The sequence below is a fragment of the Orycteropus afer genome, unplaced genomic scaffold (assembly GCF_000298275.1).
Source record: "Orycteropus afer afer isolate SDZICR_OR568_19922 unplaced genomic scaffold, OryAfe1.0 scaffold00090, whole genome shotgun sequence".
In the NCBI taxonomy this organism is placed as follows: domain Eukaryota; kingdom Metazoa; phylum Chordata; class Mammalia; order Tubulidentata; family Orycteropodidae; genus Orycteropus; species Orycteropus afer.
Window position 1 is genome coordinate 7,114,763 of NW_006921677.1, and position 10,617 is coordinate 7,125,379.

Genomic DNA, 10,617 nt, shown 5'->3' on the forward strand with positions numbered 1-10,617 from the left:
ACAAACTTATAACTCTGTTAGTTATTCCTTGCCCTCCTGGCCAGGCCCGTATAGGTGCCCATGAAGAAAATTTCTCCTTTTTCCTGTGTTAATGCACAAACTTATAAACTGACTTATAAAACATTAATATGCACCAACCCAAACACCTCAACCTACTTGTCATACATAAGCCCTCTCCTACAATTCCAAGTTGTTGTTGCCTTGTCTCCAGGTGTGGTCTTACTACATGGTCCTGCAGCCAGACATGCTGTAGTTTCCTCTCTCAGACCTATGAGTACTAAATTCTATTTGTTTTCTGGCCTTCTTGCCTGAGAAATACTTCCTTCAACTGCATCTGACAGGTCATTGAAGACACCCAAAAATCCCCTTTGGGTCAAACTTAAGCACTCATAAACAAAGCATGAAACAGGAAAAAATGGCTCATTTTGTATTATTAAAAGATATAACTAATAACTAATGTAAAATAATCAGTAGGATTTAGGGATGCAGTCTATTTCCTTTATATAAGAAGCAGCTTTGGGAATAGTCTCTAGGTTATGGCACACTTGAACCCCGCATGTAGCCAAGTCATTGTTCAGTTGCCTGCCATGCTCTGCCAATCTTGGGACTTTCAATGGACTTAAATTAATAATGGCCTGCCGTGTGTTTTGGTAATATCGGGAATGTGCCTTGTTACATGTCAGCCTTGGGTCTCTCAGTAGGAATTTTATACTAATTATATATACATACTACATACTAATTGTGTATACTTATTAGGAGCTCTGGTAGCATAGTGCCTAAGGCATTTGACTGCTAACCAGAAGGCTGGCTGTTCAAACCCACCAGCCACTCCTTGGAAGGAAGGTTGGGCAATCTACATCCATAGTGATATCAACTTGGAAACCCAAGGAGGGGTCATTATGAGCCAGATCTGACTCGGCGGCAATGAGTTTAGGTTATTTTTTTTAATTTTTTTTTTTTACTTTTTTTTTAATATAGCAAACTATATAAATGAGAAACTGCTATATATAAACAGAGAAAAATGGACAGAAACACAATAGTAGCTAGCAACGTTAATATAATTCAGGTCATAGGCAAAGCATAGAAGTAGGTATATTATGTAATGACATTAAGAACACAGTTGGACATATACATTACATAGGCTTAACTTTGAACCATGTATATAGAAACTATATTATTTTGCCCAGCAAAAATGGAACACTTAATAAAATAACCAACCAACCAACCTAAACCAGGCCAAAAGACTCAACAAATTTCAAACTGTAAAAATGATTAGGATATATTAAGATGAAAATAAGTTATCAAATAGTATGAAGTATATCATTTCTTTGTTTTTTTTCAAAGTACTAATATTGTTAAGGAAAACAAGGTAAAAATATGTTAATATGCTAACAGTAGTTGTCACTGGGAAATAGGATTATAGTGATATTTATTTTCTTACTTTTTAAATCTTTACTTATTAATTTTCATTATTTATATGGTTTTGGTAATACATATTTACTTTTAAAAACACACAAAATATAAATACTATGTTTGAGAATACAAATAACCCAATCAACATTGTACCCAAAGGAAAATTCACAGCTCTAACTGCCTATGATAAGAATAAGGAAAATAAATAATGCTTTCTTGCGTCCTTTCTAACTCCTAAAGGCATTATGTTGTTGTTGTTGTTAGGTGCCATCGAGTCATCTCTGACTCATAGCAACCCTATGCACAGCAGAATGAAACACTGCCTGATCCTGTGCCAGTCTCATGATTCCTGCTATACCTGAGCCCATCATTGCAACAACTGTGTCAATCCATCTCGTTGAGGGCCTTCCTCTTCTTAGTTGACCCTCCATTTTACCAAGCATGATATCCTTCTCCAGGGAATGGTTCCTTCTGACAACATGACCAAAGTAGGTGAGACGAAATTTGGCCATTCTCGCTTCCAAGGAGCATTCCAGCTGCTCTTTTCCAGGACAGATTTGTTAGTTCTTTTATCAGACCATGGTGCTCTTAGCATTCTTCTCCAACACCACAACTCAAAATCATCAACTCTTCTTTGGTCTTCCTTATTCATTGTCCAGCTCTCACATGCATATGATGCGACTGAAAATACCATGGCTTGGGTTAGGCGCACCTTAGTCTTCAAGGAGACATCTTTGTTCTTCATCACTTGTAAGAGGTCTTTTGCAGCAGATGTTCCCAATGCAATACATTGTCTGCTGTCTTGACTGCTACTTCCATTGGTGTTGATTGTAGAAACCAAGTAATATGAAGTCCTTGACAATGTCAATCTTTTCTACATTTATCATAAAGCTGTTTATTCGATAAGTTGTGAGGATTTTTTGTTTTCTTTATTTTGAGGTATGTGGTAGTTAAGGTTGTATGTTAACTCGGCTGGGTGTGGTTGAGTGGCTGGGCTGCTGGTGGTAGTTATTCTCCATGATAAGACTGGCAATAAACTCCACAGCGGGATCTATCACAAACAGCTGAGTAGCTGCTTTAGGGATATGGTCTGCTTCCTATATATAAGCAGCAGCTTTGGGAATGGTCTCTAGCTTATGGCAAGCTTGAACCCCACATGTTGTCATTGTTCAGTTGCCTGCCATGCTTTGCTGATCTTAGGATTTTCAATGGACTTGAATTAATGGCCTGCTATGTGGTTTGGTAATATCGGAACTGGACCTTCTTACATGTTGGCCTTGGGTTTGTCAGGCTCAACAGCCAGCAGATGAGTGATGAAAAGCTTCAGTGGGCCAGGAACAGAGGCAGACCTGAAGCCCAAGGTTGAGGGACTTTCACCCAGCCCGTAGAGCCTGGCACTTTTAACATGAACTTAAAGCCTCCAAAATGGTAGAATAAACTCCTGTTCATTACAGCCATTCCATTCATGGTATATTCTTGTCAGAGTGGCACTGTTATTGTTATTGTTGTTGTTGCTGTTATGTGCCATTGAGTCATCTCCAACTCATAGCAACCCCTCCTTGGATTTCCTAGGCAGTATCTCTATTGAAGTAGATAGATTGCCCAACCTTCCTTCTGAGGAGTGGGGGGGGGGTGTGTGTGTGGAGAGTTGAACCATCAACCTTCTGGTTAGCAGTCAGGTGCCTTAGGCACTATGCCACCAGAGCAGCACTAAGTAATCAAAACAAGGTGTAATCCATACTGCAGACTGTAGTCTTCAATCTTTATTAGTAAGTTCTTCAAGTCATCCTCAATTTCAGTCAGCAAAGTTGTGTCATCTGCATATTGCAAGTTGTTAATGGGTCTTCCTCCAATCCTGATGTCACATTCGTCTTTATATAATCCAGCTTCCTGGATTATTTGCTGAGCATACAAATTGAATAAGTATGGTGAAAGGATACAACCTTGACACACTCTCCTCTTGATTCTGAACTATGCAGTATCCCCTTTTTCTGTTTGAATGACAGCCTCCTGATCTATGTACAGGTTCCTCAGAAGTACAATTAAGTGTTCTGGAATTCCCATTCTTCTCAATGTTATCCATAATTTGTTTTAATCCACATAATCGAATACTTTTGCACAGTCAATAAAACATAAGCAAATATCTTTCTGGTATTCTTTGGTTTCAGCTAAGATCCATCTGACATCAGCAATGATATTCCTCAATCCATGTCCTCTTCTGAATCTGCATTTCAGATTCAGAAGGTTGCATTTCTGGAAGGTATCTGTCAATATACTGCTGCAACCATTTTTGAATTATTATCAATAAGATTTTATTTGCATGTGATATTAATGACATTGTTCAATAATTTCTATATTTGGTGGGATCACCTTTCTTTGGAATGGGTACAAATATGGATCTCTTCCAGTCAGTTGGCCAGGAAGCTGTCTTCCAAATCTCTTGGCATAGCCAAGTGAGTGCCCCCAACAGGGCATCCATTTGTTGAAATATCTTAATAGGTATTCTGTCAATTCCTGGAGCCTTGTTCTTTATCACTTTCTTCAGTGCAGCTTCAACTTCTTCCTTCAATAACATTGGACTTGAATTAACGGCTTGATTCTTGATCATACGCCACCTCCTGAAATGGATGAACATCAACCAATTCTTTTTGGTACAGTGACTCTGTGTATTCCTTTCATCATCTTTTGATGTTTTCTGCATTAGTCAATATTTTGCCCATAGAATCTTTCAATATTGCAACTTGAGGCTTAAATTTTCCTCAGTTATTTCAGCTTGAGAAATGTTGAGCATATTCTTCCCTTTTGGTTTCCTAATTCCAGATCTTTATACATTTCATTATAATAATTTACTTTGGCTTCTCAACCTGCTCTTTGAGATCTTCTGTTCAGCTCTTTTTATCTTGTCATTTCTTCCATTTGCTTTAACTATTCTCCATTCAAGGGCAAGTTTCAGAATCTCTTCTGACATCCATTCTGGTCTTCTCTTCCTTTCTTTGCTTTTTAATGACCTCTTGCTTTCTTCATGGATGATGTTTTGATGTCATCCCACAATTCCTCTGGTTTTAGGTCATTGGTGTTCAATACATCAAATCTATTCTTTAGATAGTCTCTAAATTCAGGAGGGATATTATCAATGTTAGGAGCTCTGGTGTTGTAGTGCCTAAGTCATTTGACTGGTAACCAGAAGGCTGGTGGTTCAAACCCACCAGCCCCTCCTTGGAAGGAAGATTGGGCAATCTATTTCTGCAGTGATACCGTGTTGGAAACCCAAGGAGGGGTCGCTATGAGTTGGATCCAACTTGATAGCAGTGAGTTTGATTGGTTTTTTTTTTATTATCAAGGTCATATTTTGGCTCTCATGGACTTGTTTTAATTGTCTTCAACTTTTACTTGAACTTTCATTTGAGCAGTTGATGGTCTGTTTCACAATCAGTTCCTTGTTTTTGCTGAAGGTATTGAGCTTTTTCATCACCTCTTGCCAGAGATGTAGTCAATCTGATTCCTGTGTACTCCATCTGGTGAAGTCCAGGTGTATAGCTGCCATTTGTGTTGTTGAAAAAAGTTATTTGCAATGAGTAAGTTGTTAGTCTTGCAAAATTCTATCATCCATTCTCCAGTGTTATTTCTATCACCGAGGCCATATTTTCCAACTACTGGTAACTATTCTTTGTTTCCAAATTTTGCATTCCAGTCACCAGTGATAATCCACACATCCTGATTGCATGTTCAATCAACTGCAGATTGCAGAAGTTGGTAGAAATCTTCAATTTCCTCATCTTTGGCTGTGGTGGTTGGTGCATAAATTTGAATAATAGTAGTATTAACTGGTCTTCCTTGTAGGCATATGGATATTATCCTATCATTGACAGCATTGTACTTTCAGATCTTGAAACAGTCTTTGTGACTATGAATACCACACCATTCCTCTTCAATTTGTCATTCCCAGCGTAGTAGATTATATGGTTTCCTGATTCAAAATGGCCAAAACCAGTCCAGTTCAGCTCACTAATACCTAGGATATCTATCTTTATGCATTTCATTTCATTTTTGACAACCTCCAATTTTCCTAGATTGATACTTTGTACATTCCATATTCCAATTATTAATGGATGTTTGCAGCTGTTTCTACTCATTTGGAGTTGTGCCACATCAGCCAATGGAGGTCCCAAAAGTTTTATTCTATCCATATCATTAAGGTCCTCTCTATTCTGAGGAGTCAGCTCTTCCCTAGTCAAATTTTAAGTGCTTTCTGACCTGATGGTCTCATCTCCTGGCACTATATTAGACAATGTTTCAAGACTATTCATTAAGTTTTCCAGTAATATATTAGACAGTGTTTCACTGCTATTCATAAGGTTTTCACTGGCCAATTGTTTGAGAAGTAGATGGCCTCTTCCTTCTTCTGAGTCTGTCTTAGCCCACAAGCTCCACTGAAACCTGTCCAGCATGGATAACCCTGCTGGCATTTTGCAACACCAATGGCATAGCCTCCAGCCTCACAGCAACATTTAAGCCACCACAGGAGGACAAACTTATAGACAAGTTCATCTCCCTTAGTTGTTCCTAACCCTTCTGCACCCTGCCTACCTCAGGCTCCAGTCTTCAAATTGAGCTGCCCCCAAGGGAAAAGCAGCCCCCAAGCCCTAGGCCCACCCATCTTGGGCCCAGCCTTAATATAGAGCCTAAGGCATTATAACATAGGCTAATATTGCTGATCGGAAATCACATTCAAGTTCCAACAACCCATATAAGTTATAATATTATATGCTCAGTAACACACACAGAATACTTACACTGCGTTCTTCCTTAACTGCTTCTTCTAGCTGAACTGCATACTGTGAACAATATACCAAGAATGAATTCAGATCATCCCCAACCTTTTGAAAAGAAAAAAAAAAAAAACAGAAAGTTATTTTCATTTCAGAATCCATATGCATGCCCATCTATTTTTTAGTACATGATGACTACTTCTTGAAAACATTTCAAAATTTTTGTATAAGTTATGTCCCTTTAAGCATATAAAACATGAAAACATGTTTTAAATACTACACTAGCAAATTATCACAGAAAGAAAGTAGATTTCTGGGAAGTGGCCTGTTAATGACACATACCCAGGTATGTTGCTCTGTCTCTTCTACACAGTTGCAGAATATGAAGTTTTTCAGTCTTACACTCTTAAAATTTCTGGGTGGTCCAAAAAAAGGTAACTGTCAATGTGTCTATCTTATTAATAAATATCTCTTTGTGTTAGAAAATGAATGCTAACCATGACTTCTGACTATAAATATACTTTCCAAAAGCTGGAGTTTTCCATCCTTACTTAATGAGCAATAGAAAACTTTGAGGACAAAAATTCAGATAAAAAATGTCACAATGAGTCTGGGTTGGGGAGGATCCAAGACAGCAGAGCAGGCAGATAACACTATCCAGACTTCTACAACAAAGACAATAAAACAAATGAAATGGCTGTGAATGGCAATCCCGAAACACTAAGCGTCAAAGGAAAGGATAAAGAAATAGATCAAATATCGATGAGAGGAGATACTAAATGAAAACAGTGAACAAGGAGTGGTAAACTGCCAACCAGCACAGCACAGCCACTTTGAATTACTGCAAGTAGCAACCCAATTAAAGCAGGAACCAGATAACTGGGTCCATTTGCTCAGGCCTGTACTAGCATCTACACTGGTTACCAGGCAACCAGAGAGGTGTGACCTCCCCCTTTACTTTGCACAACCTCTCAATGATCAGAAGAGCATCCCCCCAACCCCCCACACACCTAGGGCCTGGTCAAACTCCTCCTACTGCCTGTGCTGTGCCACTTTAATTTTTTTCTCTTTTTTTAATCTTTATCCTTCTGCTTAGTTCCTTCCTAGTCCCCTCCTTTTCTTCTTTTCCTATCCTTTTTACCCTTTCTTCTTCTCTTGCCCTTTTTCTTTTTCTTCATCTCAAAGAGAAAGAGCTCCTCCTCCTGCTGCCCACACAGTTAGCAGAACCAGCCCTGCCCACAACACCCCCCACCACCCCCCACCACCCCGGTCTGAGGAACAGACTCCTAAAGAGAGAATGCTGTGTCGTCAGACAACCATGTTTGGTAGCTGGAATTTTCATTGGTACTGTGCTGTTTTCTTTCTTTCTCTCCCCACCCCCCACTCCCACTTTTTTGTCTTCTTAGTCCATCCCTATTCTCCCCCTTATTTTCCTCTTCTCTTGTTTTCTCTACCTCTTTTTTCTCTTCCTTTTCTTTTATTTACTTTTTATTTTTTTGATTCTGCTGAGAAGGTTCCTGCCCCCTCACTTCAATAGCAGCCCTTGTCCTCGTCTCTACGTGGATGGAGTGTGCTTTCCCCAAAGTGATCTCTATGTTCCTGCCACAGCTGCATTTGGCAGTTAACATTTCTGTCAGTTTCTTTCTTTCTCTTCTTTTACTTTTGCATTTTTTCCTTTCTTCTGTATTCTTCCCTCTTCCTCTCCCTTATTTTTTTCTGTATTTTTTTCTTCCTATTCCCCTTGCTATTTTTTTCCTCTTCTTTTTTTTTTTTTTTTTTAATTTCAGCTGTGCAAGTGCCTTCCCCCTCCTGCCCATTCAGTAGTCCCAGCCTTGACACTCCATATTCACCAGTGTACACTCCCACATAGCAAAAGCCACATTTCTGTGGTAGTCATTTTGTGGCTAGCATTTGCACCAGTACAGTACCATATTTGGTTTTTCATTTTTTGGTGCTTTTGTTTGTTTGTTTCTCTTCCTCTTCTCTTTTTCTTTCCTTTTAGGTTTCACCTCTTTCCCTCCTTCCTTGTTTTTCCTTTTTCCTTTTTCCCCTCTCCCCACTATTTTTCTTTCTTTTGTTACTCCCTTTGTCTTTCCCCAGCAGTAGAGAGCCAGTGACCTTACCCAACCATACCCACCACACCTGCCACCCTACACAATGGGTGAGGGCCACCACCCACTCAAGCACCACTACTATATGATTGACAGTGTTCTGGTTACCTAGTGCTGCTCTGACAGAAATATACCACAAATGTGATGGCTTTAACAACCAGGAGTTTGTTCTCTTACAGTTTGAAGGCTTTAAGTCCAAACACAAACTTAACCACCACAGACAGACAGCAGCCAACAACACATGCCCAGCTTGCCATCAGATGCTCTGCATGATCAGTGATCAGAGTCTTCTGTCCACATTCTCACTCACTAATAAATCCACCCAGAGACAGGTGGTGAGTGCCCCAGTGCTGCCAAACTAGCAAAAAGAGAAACAAACCTTCTCTGTTTCCCAGATATAGTTGAAAAAAAAAAAAAATCCAGATAAAAGCAAACCAGTAACACTACAAAATCTTAGAGAAAAAAACTCACTGCCGCTGAGTCACTTCGACTCATAGTGACACCCCCCCCTTGGGTTTCTGAGGTTGTATCACTACAGAATTAGATTGCCCAATCTTCCTTCAGGGGAGTGGCTGGTGTGTTTGAACTGCCAGTCTTCTGGTTAGCAGTCAAGTGCCTTAGCACTACACCACCAGAGCTCCTCTTAGAAACAAAAGACAACTTCAAAAGACAAATTCAAATCACCATCACACACACACACACACTCAAAAGACAAGATGGCTCAAACAAGTGACCAAAACACAGGGCCAGAAAATTTTTCCAGAGGAAGAAATTATTTTGGAATGACCTAAAAAGGAATTCAATAGAATTATAGCTAGCTATCTTCAATGGATTGTGAGAAAGTTTAAGGATACTACAGAAAAAAAAAAAATCAAGGAAAACACAGACAAAACTCTAGAAGAATTAAAAAAAATAATAATATAAGAACAAATTAACAAAATAAATGGAAAATTAGAACCCAAACAAAAAATAGCAAATAAAACCCAGAAGATTCATACTAAAATTTCACAAAGAGATAAAGCAATGGAAAGACAAAGAAGAATTGAATTAATAGAAGACAGAATTCATGAAATTTAAGAAAATTAGTATTAAACTGTTAGAGGAAGAATTCCAAAAAACAAAACGAAGAAAGCCAATGATTATGTGGGACAACATCAAGAGGATAATAACATATGTGGCAGGAATTCCAGGACAGGAAGAGACAAAAAAAAAAAAAAAAAACCACCAAGGAAATTTTGAAAGATTTGTTGGGAGAAAACTTCCTTAATATCATAAAAAAGGAGAAGATATGGATTCCAGAAGTTCAACAAACCCCAAATAGAATAGATCCCAAAAGAAAATCACTCCAATATACATCATAATCAAACTCTCCAAAAACCAAAGACAAAGAATCCTGATAACAGCTCAGAAAAAAATAAAAGTTACCTACAAAGGAGAACCAGTCAGACTAAGTTCTCATTTCTACGAAGAAACCATGCAAGCAAGAAAGCTATGAGATGACATATAAAACCCTGAAAGAAAAACATTACCAAGCAATAGTGATATGTCCAGCAAAACTGTCCCTAAAATTAGAACATTCCCAGATAAACAGAAATAAAAGGAATTTGTAAAAATCAGACCAACCTTACAAGAAATGCTAAAGAGAGTCCTTCAGACTGAGAACCAACAACAGTAGAAAACAACTAGAGATTAGGAAACATAATATCACCCAGAAGTCAACCAGATATATACAATAAAACTCACCATCATCAAATCAATTCCAACTCACAGTGACCCTATAGGACAGAATAAAACTTCTCCATAGTGTTTGCAAGGCTATAAACCTTTACAAAAGCAGACTGTCCCATTTTTTTCCACAGAGTGGCTGGTGGGTTTGAACCCCCCACCTTTTGGTTAGCAGCCAAAATGTGTCACCAGAGCTCCTCGATCCAGTTACAGAAATACCAAAAATAAGACAAACTTACAAGAATGAATTGACTAGAGAACTAGGGATTTCAATTTGCAAACAATGATAACTACTAAGTAAAAAGGAGGAGGAAATGATATAGTTATACAACTTCCAAATGGAGAAGAAATCAAGATGACATCAAGATAGAACAGACTGCTTTAAACTTGGAAAGACAATGATAAACCCACCAGCCGCTCCTCGGAAGGAAGATGGGGCAATCTACTTCCATAGTGATACTGCCTCGGAAACCCAAGGAGGGGTCGCTATGAGTCGGGGCCAACTCAACGGCACATAAAAACAACAATTAATACTTTTTTCCTTTTTATTATTATTCTTAATCTTCCCCTACCAGGTCTTAGTTTTCAGCATTTTTTCT

At 38.6% G+C, this 10,617-nt stretch overlaps 1 protein-coding gene across 1 annotated transcript in view; it reads right to left on the reverse strand.

The window, feature by feature from the left end:
• The window catches only part of CCDC7 (coiled-coil domain containing 7), a 370,614-nt gene that overhangs the window by 279,751 nt on the left and 80,246 nt on the right, over positions 1-10,617 (reverse strand). The window contains exon 3 of the mRNA XM_007942477.1: positions 6,207-6,290. Within this exon, the coding sequence (XP_007940668.1) occupies positions 6,207-6,290 (84 nt within the window). The remainder of the gene's footprint in view (positions 1-6,206; positions 6,291-10,617) is intronic.